The sequence below is a fragment of the Rhinatrema bivittatum genome, chromosome 5 (assembly GCF_901001135.1).
Source record: "Rhinatrema bivittatum chromosome 5, aRhiBiv1.1, whole genome shotgun sequence".
Lineage (NCBI taxonomy): Eukaryota > Metazoa > Chordata > Amphibia > Gymnophiona > Rhinatrematidae > Rhinatrema > Rhinatrema bivittatum.
This window is the reverse complement of record NC_042619.1, coordinates 91085296-91107474: the sequence shown is the minus strand read 5'-3', so window position 1 is coordinate 91107474 and position 22179 is coordinate 91085296. Positions and strand designations below refer to the sequence as shown.

The window sequence follows — 22179 nt, the reverse complement described above, 5'->3', positions numbered from 1 at the left end:
GTGAACCTAAACTGGTGTCATTAAGAAGACCATTCTCTCCCAAACTATGGGAGACAACATCCCATAGACCAAGTAACAGAGTAGGTAAAGACTTTCTTTGATTCGCTGGCAGTCAGGGATTAGGAGGACACTATTCAGCCTCTCTAGTTAAGATTGTCAGATTTGTCCTCTCAAGGAGGAGAGCCTCTCACCTCCATGCCGCAGAAGCTCTCACCAAAAGTCCCAAAGACGGATTCTAGTCCCCAACAGTCTCTTGCTGTGGAGTCCAGCCAGTCTGAGGAGGAAGCTTGAGATTTCACTGTCTGAAGCATGCCTCAGGAATATCCCTCTTTGAGACAACTGAGGACATCACCCTGATTGCCTGCATCATCACTGAGGTTCTAGGTTGGTGTTCCCTCACCCCTTGTATCTGAAGGTGGAATGAGGATCCCCTTTGACCTTCTCCACCAGAAGATCTATCAAATTCCAACTTCTTGGATAAGTTGGGCAAAGCCTTGGGAATCGATGTCTGCAAGAATAATGACCCCCCCTCTCCGAAATCTTTGGTTTTCTTTGGATCTTGTAAACTCCATCCAAACCTGCAGAGATCCCAGTGCACATGATCCTATGAGATTTACAAACATAAATGTGGGAAAATCCAGCATCTTGTCTCTTAGTGGCCAGGTTGCTGGACCTTAAATATAGACCTCATCAGACCATTGGGTTTGGAATAGTCCAGCTACTGCATCAGTCAGTGGTAGTGGAATCAGTACTAAAACAGGTAAAGTAGACTAGGATTTTCCACAACACCCCACCCACCAAAGACCTTAGACTGTTGGATAACTTTAGGAAAAATGTCAGAGCTCGATGCTTAATGCCTGCATCACAGCACACCAGTTCTACATGGTAGAAAACTAACATGATTGCTTTGAGAAGCTGAAGCTCTTATTGGAGTCACTGGACAGTGAGCAGATGGAATATCAGCAATCTCATCAGGACTATAAACATCTTCTCTGCTCCATATATGAATCCTTTGATACCACAGCCAGATCTTCAGCAGCGGCTGTTGAAGTAGGTCAAATGGCTTGGTTGTGAGATGTACCCTGTCCTGGGGACAATCTCTTTGGAGACAAGCTCAGAGAAACAGCTGCCTAAATCAAGGAGCAGCATGTTACAGTCCAATCTCTCAAAGGGCTTTGAGCAGCCATCATCTTCCAGGTATCCTTACTTTGTTTTTAAAACGTTCCTACTTCTAGAGATTCCCCTTCAGCCAATTTCAGTGGTTTTGTGCATCATCTGTGCTCCCACAGCAGCAGCTTTGGGTTTGTGTAAGTCAATATGAAAAACATCAACTGAAGATGACATAAGTAGCCCATCCCAAGCCTCGGCTTAGTTTTTGATCAGACTCCACCCTCAGGCAGAGGGGAAAATTCACCTTTATCTGGAAATGTGGCAGAAAATCACCAAGGACAGTTGGGTCCTCAAAATTATGGAATCTGGTTACTGTTTGAGATTCTCCTGCCATTTAAGGTTGCACTGTTGCTAGGACTTCAATCCAGATCCATCTTACTTGACCCAGCTCTGTTTCAAAGTAGAATCACTTCCTAGTCAACAGGCAATAGAACCTGTCCTTCCCTATCACAAAATTAAAGGGCTCTAATTCCTGCTATTTCCTTCCCCCCATGTAGTCAGGAGGAGTGAGATCCATCCTGTGTTTATGAACATAAAAACATAAGAAATTGCCACGCTTGGTCAGACCAAGGGTCCATCAAGCCCTGCATCCTGTTTCCAACAGAGGCCAAATCAGGCCACAAGAACCTGACAAGTACCCAAACACCAAGAAGACACCATGCTACTGATGTAATGAATAGCAGTGGCTATTACCTAAGTAAACTTGATTAAGGCTGAACAAGAACCTTTTGCCGGAGAAGATGAGGTGAGAGAGACTATAATAGCTAAAAGAACAACTTTCAAGAAATGGAAAAGGAATCTGAATGAAGAAAATAGGAAACAGCATAAGAACATAAGAACATAAGAAAATGCCATACTGGGTCAGACCAAGGGTCCATCAAGCCCAGCATCCTGTTTCCAACAGTGGCCAATCCAGGCCATAAGAACCTGGCAAGTACCCAAAAACTAAGTCTATTCCATGTAACCATTGCTAATGGCAGTGGCTATTCTCTAAGTGAACCTAATAGCAGGTAATGGACTTCTCCTCCAAGAACTTATCCAATCCTTTTTTAAACACAGCTATACTACCTGCACGAACCACATTCTCTGGCAACAAATTCCAGAGTTTAATTGTGCGTTGAGTAAAAAAGAACTTTCTCCGATTAGTTTTAAATGTGCCCCATGCTAACTTCATGGAGTGTCCCCTAGTCCTTCTACTATCTGAAAGAGTAAATAACCGATTCACATCTACCCGTTCTAGACCTCTCATGATTTTAAACACCTCTATCATATCCCCCCTCAGTCGTCTCTTCTCCAAGCTGAAAAGTCCTAATCTCTTTAGTCTTTCCTCATAGGGGAGTTGTTCCATTCCCCTTATCATTTTGGTAGCCCTTCTCTGTACCTTCTCCATCGCAATTATATCTTTTTTGAGATGCGGCGACCAGAATTGTACACAGTATTCAAGGTGCGGTCTCACCATGGAGCGATACAGAGGCATACAGAGGCATTATGACATTATGAGCACTGGCAAGTTAGATGCAAAGCAATAAGGAAGGCAAAGAGAAAATTTGAAAATAAATTTGACATGGAAATAAAAACTCAAAATCTTTTTCAGGTACGTTTGAAGTAAAATGCCTGCAAGGGAGTCAGTTGATCATTGGATGATCAAGGTGTAAAAGGGGCACTAGCGATGATAAAGCCCATAGTACAGAGAGACTAAGTTAATTCTTTGCTTTGGTCTTCACTGAGGAAGATGTAAGAGAAATACCCATGCCAGAAATGATATTCAAAGGTGATGATTCAGAGGAGCTGAAACAAATCTTAGTGTACCTAGAAGATATACTAGAGCAAATTGATAAACTAAAGAGCAGCAAATCACCTGGACCTGATGGTATACATTCCATCGTGCTGAAAGAACTGAAAAATGAAATTGTGGACCTGCTACTAGTAATTTTTGAACTATCATTAAAATAGTCCATGGTATCTGAAGACTGCAGGGGTGCCAATGTAATGCCAATTTTTAAAAAGGGATCCAAGGGTTATCCAGGAAACTACAGACCAGCGAGTCTGATGTCTGTGACAGGCAAAACAGTAGAAAAGCAAAATTACTGAACACATAGTTAAGCATAGTTTAATGGGAAAAAGCCAACATGGATTTAAGTCAAGGGAAGTCTTGCATTACCAATCTGTTACTTTTTTTGAGGGTGTAAATAAATGTGGATAAAGGTGAGCCAGTTGATTTAGTGTATCTGGATTTCCAGAAAGCATTTGACAAAGTCCCTCATGAGAGACTTCTTAGGAAATTAAAAAGTCATGGAATAGAGGGCAGTGTCCTATGGTGAATTGGAACTGGTTAAAAGATACAAAACAGAGAGTAGGGCTAAATGGTAAATGTTTTCAATGGAGAAAGGTGAATAGTGGAGTGCCCCAGAGATGGTTTTTTTTTTTTTTAATTCCATTTTTTTCAGGCACTTCAAAGTGGATTACTTTCAGGGACTGACCCCTGTCCCCAGAGGGCTCACAATTTAAGTTTGTACCTGAGGCAATGGAGGGTGAAATGACTTGCCCAAAGTCACAATGAGTGCAGCAGGATTTGTACTCTCACTGCCCTGGTTCTCTAACTACTAGACTGCTCCTCCACTCCTGGTTCTGGGATGACTACTTTTTAACATATTTATAAATGACCTGGAAATGGGAACCACAAGGGAAGTGATCCAATTTGTCGATGACACAAAGTTATTCAATGCTGTTAAGTCACAAGAGGAGTGTGAGAAATTGCAAGAAGACCTTGCAAAACTGGGAGACTGGGCATGCAAATGACAAATGAAATTTAATATGGACAAGTGTAAAGTGATGCACTTAGGGAAGAATAACCTAAATTATAGCTATACAATGCAAGGTTCCACATTAGGGGTCCCCATTCGGGAAAAAGTTCTAGGTGACATTGTTGATAATGCACTGAAATCTTCTGCTCAGGGTGCAGCAGCCAAGAAATCAAATAGAGTGCTAGAAATTAGGAAAGAAATGAAGAATAAAACAGAATACCATAATGCCTTTGAATCACTCCATGATGCAATCTCATCTTGAGTATTGTGTGCAGGTCTGGTCACCACATCTCAAAACAGATATAGCAGAATTAGAAAAGGTGCGGAAAGGGCAACCAACATGATAAAGGAGATGGAATGATTTCCCTATGAGGAAAGGCTAAAGAAGTTAGGACTCTTCATCTTGGAGAAAAGAAAGTTGAGGGAAGATTTTATAGATTTCTATGTAATGAGTGGAGTGGAACAAGAAAACGTGAATCAATTGTTTACTCTTTCAAAAAATTCAAAGATTAGGGGACACACAATGAAGTTACTAAGTTGTACATTTAAAACTAATAAGAGAGGATCATAGCAGAGATGAAGAGGTCTCTAGTGGTGGACAGGCCCAGATCCTAGAGATGGGAGCTCATCAGGTAATGCTGGCAATGGATACATCTACCATTCCTTTTCAAATCTAAGGAATCTGGTTATCAACAGAACATCTGTTTCAGATCAATCTTCTGGAGTTACAAGCTATCGGACATGCATTGAAAGCAATTTTGCATCTCCTTCAGGGAAAAGAATATTGATCCAAACCAACAAGAAAGTAGCAATGCTCTACATGAACCTAAAAAGGGGCAGAGGGTCCTGGACCCTCTGCCAGGATTCTGTCAGAATTTGGGAGTGAGTTTGCAGCCACAAAGCCTTTTTACAAGTAGCTTACCTTCCTGGGATCTCTAAGACATTGGTTATTACCTCAGTAGAGTTTTCGTCCTCATGAATGGTTGCTAGATCAAACAGTGGCAGACAGATTTGTTTGATCTCTGGGGATCTGTTCGCATAAGAGGACAATATTAAAGTGGAAAGATTCTGCTCAAAGCAAGTCCAGATCCACTCCAGATTTTTTCCTGCTCATATGAATACAGATCTACTGTATACTTTTCCACCTCTTCCACTGGTGGAAGAGGTGGAAAAAGTGCTCAAGATTGGGCACGCTTGATCCTCATTGCTTCAGCATGCCCAGACAAGTGTGGTTCTCATACCTCATCTGGTTATTAGTTAGCTGTCCAATCTCTTTAGGATCCAATCTGATGTTAACTCAGGAGGAGAGTAATCTATATCATCTAAACCATTCCTTTCTAAACTTGACAGCATTTCCGTTGAGTGCTTGCTAATCTCATCACTGTCATTACCCAAGGAAGTGGAGAATATTGTAATTTCCACTAGGAAGCCTTCAACCAGATCAGCCTATAGTTTTAAATGGATTTTTGGTGTCAAGCAAGATCCTTGGACCCATTCACTTGCAAGTTAAAGGAGTTGCTTCAGTGCTTGTTCTCCCTTTTCCTCCTGGGGTCTCAGTACGTTATCGGTTCAAAATGCATCTCAGTGCCATTGCAGCTTGCCATGTTCAAAGTCAATGATAAATTGATATCCATACATCCTTTAATTCCAAAGTTCAAGAAAGGTTTATGGCTTCAAGACCTCTGGTCACCAAACCATCAGTGCTAAGGGATCTCAATGTGGTATTGGCACAACTGATGAAGCCACCTTATGAACCATTACAGTCGGCTTCTCTGAAGTTTCTTATCTGGAAAGTAGTGTTCCTAGTTGCAATTATATTGTCTGGGAAAGTCAGTGAGTCTCAGGCATTGTTTCATTATTCATCATACATGCAGTTTTTCCACAACAGAGTAATGCTCCATATTCATCCCAAGTTTCTGTCAAAAGTGGTTTCAGCTTTTCATCTGAATCAGGCCACCGTGTTGCTGTTTTTCCTAGATCTCATACATATGAAGAGGAGAAGGCCTTACATTCACTGGACTACAAGAGGGCCTTGGCTCATTATTTGAAGAGTACTCAACTGCATTGTCAGGCTTCACAAGTTTTCATCTCTTATGATTTTATTTTATTTATTTATTTATTAACTTTTATCCTAATAAATTAGAAGCAGCAGTTGAAAAGTACACGTTATCCAATTGATTAGCAGACTGTAATTGCCATTATTATGCTCCTGCTAGCCTCCAGATCTCAGACTCAATGAAAGCTCATCAAGTAAGCGTCATGGCTACTTTAGTGGCTCATCTGCAAGCTGTGCCTATAGAAGACATTTGCAAAGTTTAGTCATCAGTTCACACCTTCACATCCCATTACTAGCTGGACAATCTAGCAAAAAGTGACAGCAACTCTGAGCAAGCAGTTTTGTACCATTTGTTCACCCAGTAGTCCACTCTTCATGGTGTGGTCCTGGTTGCTATTTCAGTAAGTGCTCCGCTGCAACCCTCAGCTTGAGACTTCCCACATGTCAGAGCTAATTCAGCTCTGCCTGTTGACAGAAAATGTTTGCTTACTGTAAACGGGGTTCTCTGTAGACAGCAGGATGTATTAGCTTTACTTAATATCTGCCTGCTTCATTGGAGAGTCAACTACTAAACTAAAGCTAAGCTCTATAACTGAGAGGCTCACAAGGCAGTACCACACAGTAACTCTTGCACATGTTCAATAGAGCGAAAGCTCTATGAAAGAAGGATCTGTTTGGAGCCATCGGATGACGACACCCACATGTCAGGGCTAAATCATCTTGCTCTCTACGAAGAACCTTGTTTAGGGTAAGCAAACTTACTGACTCCAGCCACCCCTTTCAGAGACTGTGAATATTACCTCCGCAACATCCCGGCCACCCCAGGCCCAACCAGCCTCGGCTGACTCAAAGAGCAGAAGACCAAGTGAGGAAAGGAACCCAGGTCCCTCTGCATGGCAATGCACAGCACTGTCACTGAGCCAGCCCAATTTTCTGTTTTATTGTAATTGCTGAAACTGAATATGTAAATTTACAAGCAAACTTCCATAAAAATGCCACACTACTATATTTAATCATCAGAGTCTCTATACCTAGTACAACAAAGCATGCATTATTAGAAAACTACAGATTCCTACTGGCAATCTGAAGGAACCCACAAATCGCCCGGAGAATTCTAAAGCTTTAAAATGGTTTACTCTACACATGATTATCAAGTGAAAAGTTCAGAACATATCTGTACTTTGATTGTATGTTACTGGGTAATACCTGAATGACAATCATCATTTAAGCTACTGCTGCCAGGGAATTTTTGGTTTACAGTGGCATAAAATATTGTAGGGCACTGCTGTGATGTGCCATGCTGGGGCACAAAGAGCAGCACAATAGCTATTTCTAATTTAATTTATATTGTATATCTTTAACAGATCATAGCGTGACATACAGACAAAGAGTTTCACACTTAAATATAAACTCATTCTGGAACACACCACAGGGCAGCAAAGTGCAAAAGATGACTAAAAATAATAGAAGTTGAGAAACTATGGAAGAAAAAAACCACAGCCAGAAAATATACTGTATGTTTATTTTTACTGTCAGTCAGTGACATGGTCTGAAGGCACAGGTACGACATACCTATTTTTACTCTTCCTCGCTCAGGACCTTCACCCATGACTAAAATATTAGCAGGTTTCTGTGGGAAAAAGATTAACCAGTGTAAAACAATAGAAAAAACAAAACAGAGTTAAATATGCCAATGCACAATTCATTTGTAGCTGCTTCAACTTTGATGTTATTTTCATATAACATCACATCCCCTCATTTATATTTTGTTTTTCTTGTATTCTGTAGTTGGATTTTGAAGAGAGAGGGGTATGCATGTCCTCTCTATACCAAGTTCCTTCCAAAGGCCATGCCAAGCAATCTTTTTTTCTTTAAAAAAAATGTATTTTTAATTAAAGACAGCTAAACAAACTATTTACCTATAGTGATGATTCTCCAAGGCCTTCTCTCTTATATTCTTGAAACTTATGTGCATGCATGCATGCATGCCACTGACCCGAGAAATGTTAGACATGAAATATTCAGAAAATTTCCAAAACCTTTTAAAATGTAAGAATCACTTCTGTCAAAGATCATGAAAGTATAGCTCCAACTGCCATCTTTATTTCAAAGTTTGCACAGCTTGTTTGAATCCCAGTAAGAGATCAGAAACATACAGGTATTGAGTCACTGATGGAGCTACACAGACAATATGATGGAAAGATACAAAAGTAGTTCCAGTTGTCTTGGGTGCCTCTGGCCTTATTAAAAAGAATTTCTATTGCACATCGATATGTTATGTGTGTATGGATTTATATATTAAGAGAAACAAAGTAGGAACTTTGAGCCACTGATTGGCAGTGTGGCTGCCTGGGGAATATCTTTCATGTATGTATGTATAGGGGTGTATATATTAAATTAAATAAAAATGTGTGTGTGTGTGTGTGTATATATAGTGGCTCAAAGCCCCCATTTTGTTTCTCTTCAAGTTGCTGAAAGTAGTAAGCTCACACATACACACACGGGCACAGTGGCAGACACCCTACACCCAGATCAAAAGAGTGAAACAGACATTCAGATAAACATACACAGATATATATATATATATATATATATACATATCACAAAAACAATGCCACAGAAAGCACTAATGTTGTTACTTAAATGTTAAAAAACATTTTATTACAAAACATATTTGAACAAATCAATGAAATAATGTTACATAAATTATAAACACAATGCACACATTGGCCCTCCTAGATATCTCGGCAGCCTTCGACACTGTCAATCATCAAATCCTTATCACACGCTTGACAGAGATTGGAGTCGCCGACACAGCGCTAGACTGGTTCACCTCTTACCTTACTAACAGAGAATACCTCATAAAACTTGATAACTTTGAATCATGCCACGTTCCCCTCAGACAAGGCGTTCCCCAAGGATCATCCCTTTCCTCCACCCTCTTCAATATATACCTCCTCCCCCTCTGCAACTTACTCTCAAACCTAGGCCTGGACTTCTTCCTATACGCCGATGACGTACAAATACTCATACCCATTCAAAAAACCCTCAATGAAACCATCCTTTTCTGGGAATCCTGCCTAGTCTCCATCAACTCTCTACTAACCGACCTACACCTTGCTCTCAACACAACCAAAACCGAACTACTCTTTATATCCAAGCAACCTGAACACGACACCTCCACCACACCACCGCACCCCTACATCTCCCCCACACTACCCCCCTCCGTGAGAGACCTGGGAGTCACCCTTGACCAACACCTGAATTTCAAGCCACACATCAAGTCCCTCCTCAAAGCAGGTTTCTACAAACTCCAGATCCTCAAAAAACTTAAGCCCTTACTCCATACTCAAGACTTCAGATTAGTCCTACAGTCCACCATTTTCTCCAAAGTGGACTACTGCAACGCCCTTCTACTAGGCCTCCCTTTCTCCACCATCAAACCCCTACAAACTCTTCAAAACGCCATGGCTCGTATTCTTACTAACACACGTAAGAGAGAGCATATCACACCCATCTTAGTAGGCCTACATTGGCTGCCCATCCAGTTCCGCTCCCAATACAAAACTCTCACTATTCTTCACAACACCCTATACAAAAACAACTCCCCCTGGCTTAAAGAAATGCCCCACTTCCACCTCTCAACCCGACAGACTAGATCCACCTCCACAGGCACCCTCCACACCCTCCCCCTCAAAACTGCCCGCCTATCCACCACCAGAGAAAGAGCCTTCACCATCGCAGGCCCCACCCTCTGGAATTCCCTCCCCTCACACCTCCGTCTTGAACCCTCCCTAACCATCTTCAAAAAGGCATTAAGACCTGGCTTTTCAGACAGGCTTACCACTGTTCCAGCCCCTCGTAGTCTACCCCCCTGAATCCCCCACAATTGCCCCCCCCGTCTCTCCCCTGTCTCACCTCCCTGAAACCACCCTAGTCTCACCCATCAACCCACCCATACCCACCCCCCCTCCCCTCACCCTCTCCCTATACCCCCGCCCACCTCTCACCCCATCCCCACCGTTCTACCGTGCTCCTCTGTAACCCCAGTTAAAACCTACAACCTTTATGTTTAAATCAAGATACCGTTATTACCTGCTATAACTGCTGTAAATAAGCTAATATTTTATATATATGTGTTTAATTGTTTAATAAGCTTTTCAATATAACCCACCATAACTGCTGTAATTAAGCTTTAATATATTTCATTATATAATCTATTTATCCTGCATTAACCGCTGTAATAACCAACCATGTTCTAACCTCGTTAAGCAACCTTTTTTGTAAATACTGATACGTTCCTTGTACCTTTCTCAGCTGCTGTCTTTCCTCCTTTACCTCTCTCCCCACCCCCTTTTTTTCTCGCTCCTGCTCCAGTCCCCCACTCCCTGTTTTTTGTAATTTCCTCCTTTCTCAAGTTTATTGTAAACCGGCGTGATGTGCTTGCACGAACACCGGTATATTAAAAGCTGTTAAATAAATAAATAAATAAATATAAATACTTATTATTAAATAAAGGTCATAAGGTTCTAGATAGAGTCCACAGAAGAATCAATCCTTGTAGCTCTCTTGAATGTGCCAGAATCGCACAGCTTGCTAACTAATAGTGCAATTATTTTTCCTTCAATTAGAACAGTCAATTGCTGCTTCCCCAACACGGGCCTCTGTTTCACCAAAACTGGCTTCCTCGGGGGGGGGGGGGGGGGGGGGGGGGCGGGGATGATGCATAGCTCACGAAAGAGCCTTAAATCTTTATCTCACCATTTTATCTGAATAGACGTTTTTATAATCGTAAATAAAAAAAAAAAGTGGTCTTAGGTACATTTTTCTTCATATATTGTTTCATAGATGAATAAATAAACTGAATAAATGTGTGTGTGTATATATATATATATATATATATATATATATATACACACACACACACACATATATATATATATATATATATCCTCTTGTATGATTTTATATATATATATATATATATATATATATATATATATATATATATATATATATATATATATATATATATAAAATGTATACACACACACATATATATATATATACAATCCAACTTGGGGGGTTCCAACTAATTCCATGAATGAAAGGTGGCCATGGCTCAAAATGTTTGCTCTTCTCTGAGTTAGTCAACAAGCATGGCTCTGTTTATGCCCAGATACATCTGAATTCTTATTGTAGAAGATGGCATAAAGTAATTTTTGAGTATTCATCTGAAGATTCATCTGATGAGAAGCTGGGTGAATTATCTGGACCATAGCCTATTTCAGAATCATTTTTAGGATCTTTAGAAACCCATGACCTTCACGTAGGGGGAAAAGCAACTGTCTAACAGCACACACAGGATGCAAGCTTTGCTCATGACAACTGACTGTAGAAAATGGGACTATAGGACAATCTGTAACCAGATTCCAACACATGAGGAATCTACAATAATTAATTTGGTAAGACTAATAATACTTGACCAGCAGATAGTCATCAATATTGGACTTTCGTTTGTTCCAACAAATCATTTGATCATTTTCAAGCTGAATTCTTTTTACAGAAATTTTTCAGGATATTACATCTCAAGTTGTTTTTTTTTGCTTCTGATCTTACTACATCTACCGATCTGTCAACAGTTTATAAAACATCTACATGGATTCCACTAGGATCCTGTTATCTACACTTTCCAATAACCTGTGCTAAAATATCTTCAAGATATTTCTTCTTCTACTGTTTTGTAAATTCACATGCTGTGAATGCCAAGCTCTATTGTCATTACAAAATGACAAGATAATGGCCATTAAACCTGCCGATAAAGGGCGAGCTTTGGTTGTTTTGGATAATGCACTGTATGCTAAGGAGTTTATACATCAATTGGCTGATAAAACCTTTTATCTACCACTACTGGCTGATCCCACCATAACTCTAAAGAACATATTGACAGATTTCTGATGAGAGGATTAGCACATGGGAGGATGACTAAAAAAACCAAACTGATTTTCTAAAAATAGATTTTCCCATCATTGCTGAAAAGTCACAAACTTTAGCAAATCCTTCTGACTGCACCATTATTTTTGTGCAAGGTTCACTACTTGAACCTTTATCAATTTTTGTGGATACATTTTTAGCCCGTTTGCTTCTATTTTGCCTTTTTATTTCTGGAAATCTGGAAACTTATGAGGGTACCAATAATGGCATTTATTTAGTGACTATTGATATAGTCACCAACATATCTATGATATGGCTTTTATGATCTTACAGCAGATCTTACAGCAGATTCCAGATAGGTGTTCTAGACCTGTTATTATACTGTCAGAGTTATATGAATTAGTAAATTTTGCATTAAAAAAATAATTTTTTTCAACTTAGAGAGTTGAGAAGAGTACTCTGATGCTCTGGTTTACAGTCAGATCATACAGGCTGGAGGAAAGTGGTCAACAGATATAGGAGGTTGGTGCAGGATGCAAAGTAAAATGCTTTTTCTGCTATTATAAGATCAGTTGAGTCAACCAGTAGGGAGATCTTTAGGGCAATGCAGACTAAACTGCCTAAGGAGAAGAGAGATGATTTGGTGGGAATGCCAGATTACTACTTTATCTTTGTTTTTTAGTAATAAGATTAAGGATTTGCTCCAACAGTTACAGTTGGCCAGAAACAGTATAGTTCAGGAGAAGAAAAGAAGGTTATTGGGATATCTGCAGCTGATCCCTTGTGTGAGTTCCAATGAATTAATGTTGTCAGAGTGTAGAAGATTCCGGCAGAACTTAAGCCTACAGGTAGTCCATTGGGCCCCATCCATCACATTTAATAAAAAAAAAGAAAATGATAGGAAGAGTATTATAATGGTTGACTAGGATTATAGTGCTATCATTGAGGGATGGCGGTCTTCCAGAAAGTTTGAAAAAATTTGTGGTAAAGCCAATTTTGAAGAAATCTCATTCAAATACAACAAAATATGAAAGTAATAGGCCAATTTCTAATTTGCCTTTTTTAGGGAATATTATGGAAAAAAGTCTTTAGTCATTTATCAGAATTTTTGGAAGGTTCTGGTGGTCTGTTGGATAGGTAGTTAAGTTTTAGACCTAGACATATGATATCCTTAGCAGATGATGTCTTTCCCTAAAAATAAATAGCAAATGTTGCTTACCTGTAACAGGTGTTCTCACAGGACAGCAGGCTGTTAGTCCTCACATATGGGTGACATCATAGGATGGAGCCCAATCATGGAACACTTCTGTCAAAGTTTCCAGAACTTTGACTGGCCCCTACTGGGCATGCCCAGCATGGCACTAACCCTGCAGCCAGCAGGGGTCCCCCTTCAGTCTTGCTAAAAAGCTACAGGTAGTGCCGAAAATAAAATAAGAAAACGTTACGAACCCAACATCGTGGGGCGGCGGGCGGGTTTCGTGAGGACTAACATCCTGCTGTCCTGTGAGAACACCTGTTACAGGTAAGCAACATTTGCTTTCTCACAGGACAAGCAGGATGGTAGTTCTCACATATGGGTGAGTACCGAGCTGAGGATGTCCGAGTATGCACCAAATGTACGCAGGCTTGCAAAGCACTAGGCCTGGGATGAAATTTGGCAGAGGGCATCCTGAACCCCCCCCCGGGTAGGCGGAAGGGTGTTGGTACGTCACGCTGTAAATAGGTTGCGCAAGACAGACTGGCTGATGATGGAATCTTGTCTTCCGGCTTTATCTAAGCAATAATGGGCTGCAAAGGTATAAAGAGAACTCCAGGTGGCAGCCCTACAAATGTCAGGAAGCAGCACCGAGCATAGGTGTGCTACTGAAGTTGCCATGGCCCTCACAGAGTGTGCTTTAACACGGTCTTGAAGTGGAATGCCCGCCTGCTGATAGCAAAAGGATATGCAGTCCGCCAACCAGGAGGAGAAAGTCTGCTTACCCAAAGGCTGCCCCACTTTGATAGGATGGAAAGAGACAAATAATTGAGTGCTCTTACTGTTGGCAGCTGTATGGTCTAGGTAGAACGCTAGAGCCCGTTTACAGTCAAGGGTATGCAGAGCCTACTCTCCTGGATTGGAATGGGGCCTGGAAAAAAAAGGTAGGTAGTATAATGGATTGATTGAGATGAAACTCCGAAACTACCTTAGGCAAGAATTTAGGGTGAGTGCGGAGTACCGCCCGGTACTGCAGAAGTTTAGTGTAAGGCAGATAGGTAACTAGAGCCTGTAATTCACTAACTCTGCAAGCGGAAGTGATTGCCAAAAGGAAAATCACTTTCCATGTAAGATATCGAAGGTCACAGGATTGAAGAGGCTCGAATGGTGGTTTTCATGAGCCAACCCAAAACTAGGTTGAGGTCCCAAGAAGGGGCCGGAGGACGCAGAGGAGGCTTGAGGTGAAGCAAGCCCTTCAAAAAACGTGTGACAAGGGGTTGTACTGATATGGGAACAACCCGGATACCTTTATGGAAGGCGGCTACCACACTGACATGCATCCTGACGGAGGAAAGTTTTAGACCCGGCTCTGACAAATGCCAGAGATAGTCCAGAAACTTCGTGATTGGACAGCTAAAGGGGTCAAGGGACTAAGAGCACCATGACGTAAACCTGGTCCATTTGTAAGAATAAGATTTTCTCGTGGAAGGCTTCCGTGAAGCAATCAGGACACGGGAAACTGGTTCAGAAAGATTAAGTGGCTGAAGGATTAACCTTTCAACATCCATGCCATCAGGGACAAGGCTTGAGGATTGGGGTGGCATAGGCACCCATCATTTTGAGTAATTAGAAGTGGGTCTTTTCCCAAGGGAATGTGACTGCAAATGGAGAGATCCTGAAGTATTGGAAACCACACTTGGCGCGGCCAGTGAGGTGCAATCAGGATCATGGTTCCCTTGTCCCGATATAACTTCACGAGAGTCTTCGAGAGAAGTGGAAGTGGAGGGAATGCATATAGGAGACCGGTTGCCCATGATAGGGAGAACGCGTCTCTTGGCTGATAGTGTTGGCTGCGAGTGAGAAAGCAGAAGTTGTCTACTTTGCGATTTTGAGGTGACGCAAAGAGGTCTATTTGAGGATAACCCCATTGTTGGAAGATGGAGTTCGCTACGGAGGGGTTGAGAGACCACTCGTGTGGTTGAAAGGTGCGACTCACCTTGTCTGTCAACACATTGTCCACTTCCGGCAAGTAGGTGGCCCTGAGGTACATCGAGTGGGAGAGGACCTCTGCCCATATCTGTGCAGCTTCCTGACACAGAAGTTAGGAGCCTGTCCCTCCTTGTTTGTTGATGTACCACATGGCCACCTGGCTGTCCTTCTGGATCAGAATGACTTGATTGGAGAGGCGATCCTGAAATACCCTAACAGCATATCTGATTGCTCGAAGCTCCAGTAAATTGATTTGGTGTTTGGCTTCCTCTGGAGACCAAGATCCTTGTCTCTGCAGATCGGCCACGTGGGCTCCCCAGCCGAGGTTGGAAGCATTGGTGGTGAGAGTTATTTCAGGGTCTGGAGCCTGGAAGGGCAAGCCTTGGAGGAGATTGACCTGATTTCTCCACCAGGCGAGAGACTGATGGAGTGAGTCAGTTACGTGGACAATGGTCGACAGGGGCTGAATGGATTGAGTCCATTGTGACCTTAGAGTCCATTGCATGAGTCTCATGGCCAAGCGGGCAATTGGGGTGACCTGAACTGAGGACGCCATGCGTCCCAGTAGGATTAAAAAGTGGTGTGCAGTCGTGGAGTGCTGAGACTGCAGCTGGTGTGCAAGAGACACGAGAGTGAGAGCTCGCTGTCGAGGCAGAAAAGCCTTTGCCTGCAAGGTGTCCAAGTCTGCCCAATGAACGACAAGGTTTGTGATGGGACTAAGTAGGATTTGTCGTAGTTGACGAGAAATCCTATTGAGATTAGAGTGTGTAGGGTAAGATGCAGGGACAACAGAGCAGCTTGCTGAGTGGGAGCCCTGATCAACCAATTGTCTAAGTTAGGGGTAGACGTGAACACCTTGAGTCCTGAGGAAGGCTGCAACTACGACAAGGCATTTTGTGAAGACTCGTGGTGCAGATGCCAGGTCGAATGGAAGCTTGGTACTGATAGTGCTTGGGGCTCTCTAGAAACCTCAGGTATTTGCGATGAGAAGGAATTATCGCGATATGAGTGTATGCGTCCTGGAGGTCTAGAGAGCAGAGCCAGTCTCCTCTTTGTAGAAGAGGAGTAAGAGAGCCCAAGGTTACAATTTTGAACTTCTCTTGCTGGAGGTACTTGTTGAGGGCACATAGGTCCAGAATGAGACGAATGCCTCCCGAATGTTTGGGGATTAGAAAGTACCGGGAATAGAACCCTAGGCCGTGCTGAGAGTAGGGTACTGGTTCTATTGCCTTGGACTGGAGAAGGAGGGAGACCTCCTGTTCCAGAAGGATGGAGTGATCGGATGTTCTCCACGTCAGTAGAGGTGGGGAGTCAGGTGGAATGGAGAGAAAGTTCAGATGATAACCCTGAGAAATTATCGCCAGGACCCACTGGTCTGAGGTGATGGAGTGCCACCTATTGTTGAAATGGCACAATCGACCTCCCACTGGTATGTGGGGCAATGGAATCTGGCTGCTGCTCTCTATGCAGGAGTCAAAAACCAGAAGCAGGGCCCGGCTGAGGAGCTGCTTGCGGTTTTTGTTTTCGTGTCTGATGAGACTGGGCTTTTGAAAAGGTCTTGTAGAACGGGTTCTAGATGGTGGTGGAAAGGATTTCTTCGGGCGGAAGAATGACTTCTTAGAGTCCTTCCAGAAGGGTTGTTTTGAAGAGTACTCAGAAGGTATCAGAGAGAGCTGTCTTAAAGTCTCATGATGATCCTTGAGTTCCGCCACTGTTCGTTGAATCTGCTCGCCAAACAGATTATCTCCTACACAAGGCAGGTCAGATAGTCTGTCTTGTACTTCAGGGCGAAGGTCGGAAGACTTGAGCCAGGCCCATCGTCTTGCCGAGATAGCAGCTGCAGATACCCTGGTAACAGTGTCAAAGATGTCGTAAGATGATCTGATCTCATGCTTGCCTGCTTCAAAACTCTTGTTTACTAGGGTTTGGAGCTGATCTTGAAATTGGTGGGGCAGGGAGTCTGTTAAGTCTTGTATCTGCTTAAATAAGACCCTATTATATTGGGTCATGTAAAGCTGATAAGAGGCAATTCTAGAGATGAGCATTGCTCCCTAGAAGACATGGCGACCAAAGGCATCTAGAAATTTCTGTTCCTTGCCTGGGGGGAAGTAAGTGTGAGGTTTTGATCTCCTTGCTCTTTCTGGGCAGATTCTACAACCATACAGGCTGATACAGTAAGGAGCGGTAGGAAGAGCTGCGTTAGTGCCGGGCGCACACGCGGTTGCCGCACGCACAGTCCGGCTCACCTACCGCTTGATACTGTATTTAAATAGCTTGCAAATGCAAGCCGCGTCCAAGAAGCATCCGTGAAGCGTTAGGCCCGCGCAACCCATTTTACTGTATAGAGCACTATACAGCATCCTGGGTGCGCTGGCCTAATGCTTCACGGACACGCTGGTATCTGTCATTTCAAATGACATTTGAAATGACAGGTACCAGGAAGTGGACGGTTCTACTACGCTCAGGATTGCCAGTCCTCTCTCCCCTCCTCCCGAAGCAAGGCGCAGGGAGGGGAGAGAGAGGACTGGTGAAACGACATGTAAAGTGTAAAGCAACGAAGCTACTTACTTTTCTTGCAGCCTTCCTCCGGAGACTGACATCGGAGACGGACCGCGGCTCCCCTGCCTCCCGGGGGGCAGCCGGCGGCGAAAGCGGCCCCACCGGCAAAGATGGATGCCTGCACGGGCAAAAGCGGCACCTGTGCGTGCAATTGGCCGCTCAAGACGTGACGTCACATGCCATGACGCCAAACGTCGTGACGTCACGCCTTGAGCGGCCCAATTGCATGCACAGGGGCTGCTTTCGCCCATGCAGGCACCCATCTTCGCAGGCAGCTGCCTCCGGGAGGCAGGGGAGCCGCGGTCCGTCTCTGCCGATGTCCGTCTCCAGAGGAGGGCTGCATGAAAAGTAAATCGATTCGTTGCTACTTTTTTTTTTTCGCTTTTTTTATTTTTTTTTCCGCTTTCGTTGCTTCGGGAGGAGGGGAGAGAGGACTGGGGCTGCCCCGGAGACCAGCACCCATGGACGCGGCCAGGGCAGGTGAGCGGGGGCTGGGGGAAAGTTTGCCGCCTACCCTTACTCCTGCCTCTAACGCAGGGGTAAGGTTAGGTGGTAAGTTATCAGGTTAAACGCGCGGCAAAACGGCAGGGTAAAGTGATAGTCGGGGCACGCGTTACTGTATGGGAGGGAATAGCTAATTCGATCGTTTACATCTAATATACATGCCGCGGGCGGAAGGGGTTACCCGGTGATTTAAAGAGGCGGTAAGAATGGGTTAAAGGGGATAGTGTATCGCGGGTTGGACTAACGCGGCCGAAAAGTGAGTAGAAAGTGGGTTAGGAGCAGGGTAACCGCGGCCGCACTTTACTGTATTGACCTGACAGATTGGTGATCCAATTGAGGTTTGTGAAAACCTGGAGCTGACTGGACGAGATAGGTGGTGTCAGCTTTTCTGTTGACTGGGGCCACAGAGCCAGGATGTTCCCAGTTCTTTTTGAGGAGATCCAGAAGAACCTGATGGATAGGGATGGAGGTTATTTCCTTGGGAGCATCGAGGAATTGTAACAGCTCCATCATTTGATGCCTGTCATCTTGTTCAGTCTGCATTTGGAAGGGAACCAATTCAGACATCTCCTTCACAAAATTTATAAAGGAAAGGTCCTCTGGAGGAGAATGCTTTCTGCTTTCAGTAGGTGAAGGTGATGAAGGCAAATCCTCGATGTCTGGTGAAGAATCATCAGTCCAGGTATCATAGGGATCAGCACCTTTTCCTCTAGGAGCTAGAGGAGGATGGAGCGGTGGGATCCCTGAAGGGCCTGGCCTAGGCTCCGAACGACCGCGTGGAGGCACCGATGAAGGCATAGAAGGCACTGGCGCAGGTATCGAGGGCATTGATGGATGGCTCGGTGGCGCCGACGGACATATCGGCACAGATGGGTGGATGGGTGGCATCGAGGGACGTATCGGCATCGATGGCTGAGGCATCGGCAGAACTCCCGATGGAGGGATGCGGAACGGTGTTTCTCCTCCCGATGACAAAGCAAGCGGGGAGGGCACCGGAGCCGTCGGCAACCCGGGGTCCATCGATGGAAAAGTGGCCATGAGCGCTTTCATCCTTGAGAGCAGCGGTGCCAACGCTGCTGGAATCGGGTCAGTGATCGGTTCCGCAATCGGTCCTGGTGTCGGAGGAACCTGGAATCGATGCATTGCCTTCTCGATGGTCTCCTGAACCATCTGGTCCAGTTCTTCTCGGAGACCTGGAGCAAGCAGCCCCGGCTCCGAAACAGAAGAAGGAAGCAGAGGCGTAGCAGGAGGGACCACCGTTAAAGGCGGAGTCGCGGCTCCTGATACCCTGTCGGGTGAGGGTTGCCTCGGTAACCCGGTCGCCGAAAAGGTCAGTGCCTTTTCTGGACGGGGTTTTTTCCGACGGCGGCTCGGACAATGGCGAGGTCGATGATTTTGCTCCCTCGATGGTCCAAGACTTTTGATGGCGGTGGCGATGTTTTGTGAGTGTCTGTGATGGACATGGTGCGATTACAGTCCAGGCACCGATGGAACCCCGATGCCATGGCCATGAAAAAATTGAGCCGCGGTACGGTCGACGGCCAGTAGGCTGTGAGGGCCAAACTCGACGGTAATCGACGGAAAATGGGTAAAACACTTACTGGAGTACCACGGCTTGAAAAAGTTAAAGGAGGGACCCCTGTGGGGTAAATTAATTTTTTAGTAATTCCGTGAGGAAAATTCCTGTCAGGAATCTCTACAGAGCTCCTTAACCGCGTGGCTACTGCTGCGCGGAAAAAAGAAGACTGAAGGGGGACCCCTACTGGCTGCAGGGTTAGTGCCATGCTGGGCATGCTCAGTAGGGGCCAGTCAAAGTTCTGGAAACTTTGACAGAAGTGTTCCGTGATTGGGCTCCATCCTATGATGTCACCCATATGTAAGGACTGCCATCCTGCTTGTCCTGTGAGAAAAATAAATATTGATACCAGTCTATTAGTATTTTTGACCCTGCTGGAACTTTCCAGTGCATTTGATCTGATAAACCACCAATTACTCTTGGAGAGATTTATTTTTATTTATCGAGTTTTATATACCGTCATTTGGTTTCGCCATCACAACGGTTTACAAAGTTTCAATGTTTATATATAAGCATATAGGTTTGAGTGGGCATGATCATACTCACAACCAATGGTCTTACAGTCAGGGGTTCCTCAGGACTCCTGCCTTTCACCCTTCATGTTTAACATTTTTATGCATCTGATCTTTTTCAGGAGCTGGATTTTGCTGCATATATTTATGCATGTGACATCCAGTTTCTGGTGCCTATTGATTAAAGCATAGTTGCAGCTGTTGATCTGGTTAGTAACTAGTTGACCAAAATTTCCAATGAAATGATGAATGGTAGCAAATGGGTTTTTAATAAGGCAAAAACGGAAATTCTTGGAATAGGGTGGCTGTTTCATTGCTTGAAGAGCGAGATGGTAAGGCCTGTATTGGATGGCTGTGTTAGAGATTTTGGGCAGCCTTAAAAGCTTGAAGGTCATGTTAAGACTCCAGCTTCTCTATGGTACCGTATGTTTCTCAGGTGGCTCGGTGTGCCTACTTACAATTATGAATGGTTAGCCAACTGAAGCCCTTTTTGAATGATTTTGCTTTCCGGACAGTAGTTTCATCTTTACTTCTTGGGGCGTTAGATTATTGTAATGTTTTATTGATAGGGATGATGACTGCTGTGATCATGAAGCTCCAACTTATTCAAAATAGTGCAGCTAGTTTAATTTGTGGTAACAGCAGATATGAGAATATTGCTCCATTGTCAGTTTACCTCCATTAGTTACCAGTGATGGAAGTTTAAAGTTTAAATAACTAACAGTGATTTTTTTTTTTGCTTGTTCCAGGGTGATGGTCCAAATAACTTCTATGATAAGTTGGAATGGTACGATCTTTGCAGAATTTCGAATTGTCAACTTCAGTGGGATATGGATTCTAGTTGCAGCATTTTCCTAATAGAGCTTTTACTAGCATAGCTCCGCAACTATGGAATATGTTACCAATTTCAGTGTGATCAGAACTGAACTATCAAAAATTCTAGAAGCATGTTAAGGCTTGAGTGCTTGAATGTGTGGGATTGCAGGGGTAAAGGGTTTAGCAATGAAGAGGATAGCAGAGTTGCTTACCTGTAACAGGTGTTCTCACAGGACAGCAGGATGTTAGTCCTCTCATATGGGTGACATCATCAGGATGGAGCCCTATCACAGAACACTTGTCAAAGTTTCCAGAACTTTGACTTGGCACACTGAGCATGCCCAGCATGCCACCAACCCTGCATTCAGCAGGGGTCCCCCTTCAGTCTTGTTTCTAGTAAAGTATGAGCGAAAAATAAAATAATAAATCGTAAGTGATCCCAACTCCACATGTGGCAAGTGGGTTTCGTGAGGACTAACATCCTGCTGTCCTGTGAGAACACCTGTTACAGGTAAGCAACTCTGCTTTCTCACAGGACAAGCAGGATGGTAGTCCTTACATATGGGTGAATAGCAAGCTGAGGATGCCTGAGTAATGTACCAAGAGCCCCCAATGACATGTAACAGGCAGAAAACGGGGGAGGTCTTGGTTAGATGGGCAGCCTAAATTCCCCAGTGGGTCGCTGAAAGGAGTTGGGGTATTAAGCTGAGAATAAATTGCACAGAACAGACTGGCAGCCTTGTTCAGACTGCCAGCCTTGTACAAATAATAATAAGCTACAAAGGTATGTAGAGAACTCCATGTAGTAGCCCTGCAAATGTCGGCAAGAGGGACTGCACGAAGGTGTGCTACTGACTTTGCCATTGCCCTAATAGAGTGCGCTTTAACGGGCCCCTGGAGCCTGCTTGTTGGTAGCAGAAGGAAATGCAGTCCGCCAGCCAGGAGGACAGGGTCTGCTTGCCCACCGGAATTCCCAGTTTGGTTTTATCAAACGAGACAAATAGCTGGGTGAATTTCCTATGGGCTGTAGTGCGTGCCAAAAAAAAGGCTAGCGCACGTTTGTA

At 43.8% G+C, this 22179-nt stretch overlaps 1 protein-coding gene across 2 annotated transcripts in view; it reads right to left on the bottom strand.

Moving 5' to 3' along the window:
- The window catches only part of CDK8 (cyclin dependent kinase 8), a 449399-nt gene that overhangs the window by 82148 nt on the left and 345072 nt on the right, over positions 1 to 22179 (bottom strand). For both annotated transcript variants that reach the window (XM_029602572.1, XM_029602570.1), the window contains exon 5: positions 7603 to 7660. In XM_029602572.1, the coding sequence (XP_029458432.1) occupies positions 7603 to 7660 (58 nt within the window). The remainder of the gene's footprint in view (positions 1 to 7602; positions 7661 to 22179) is intronic.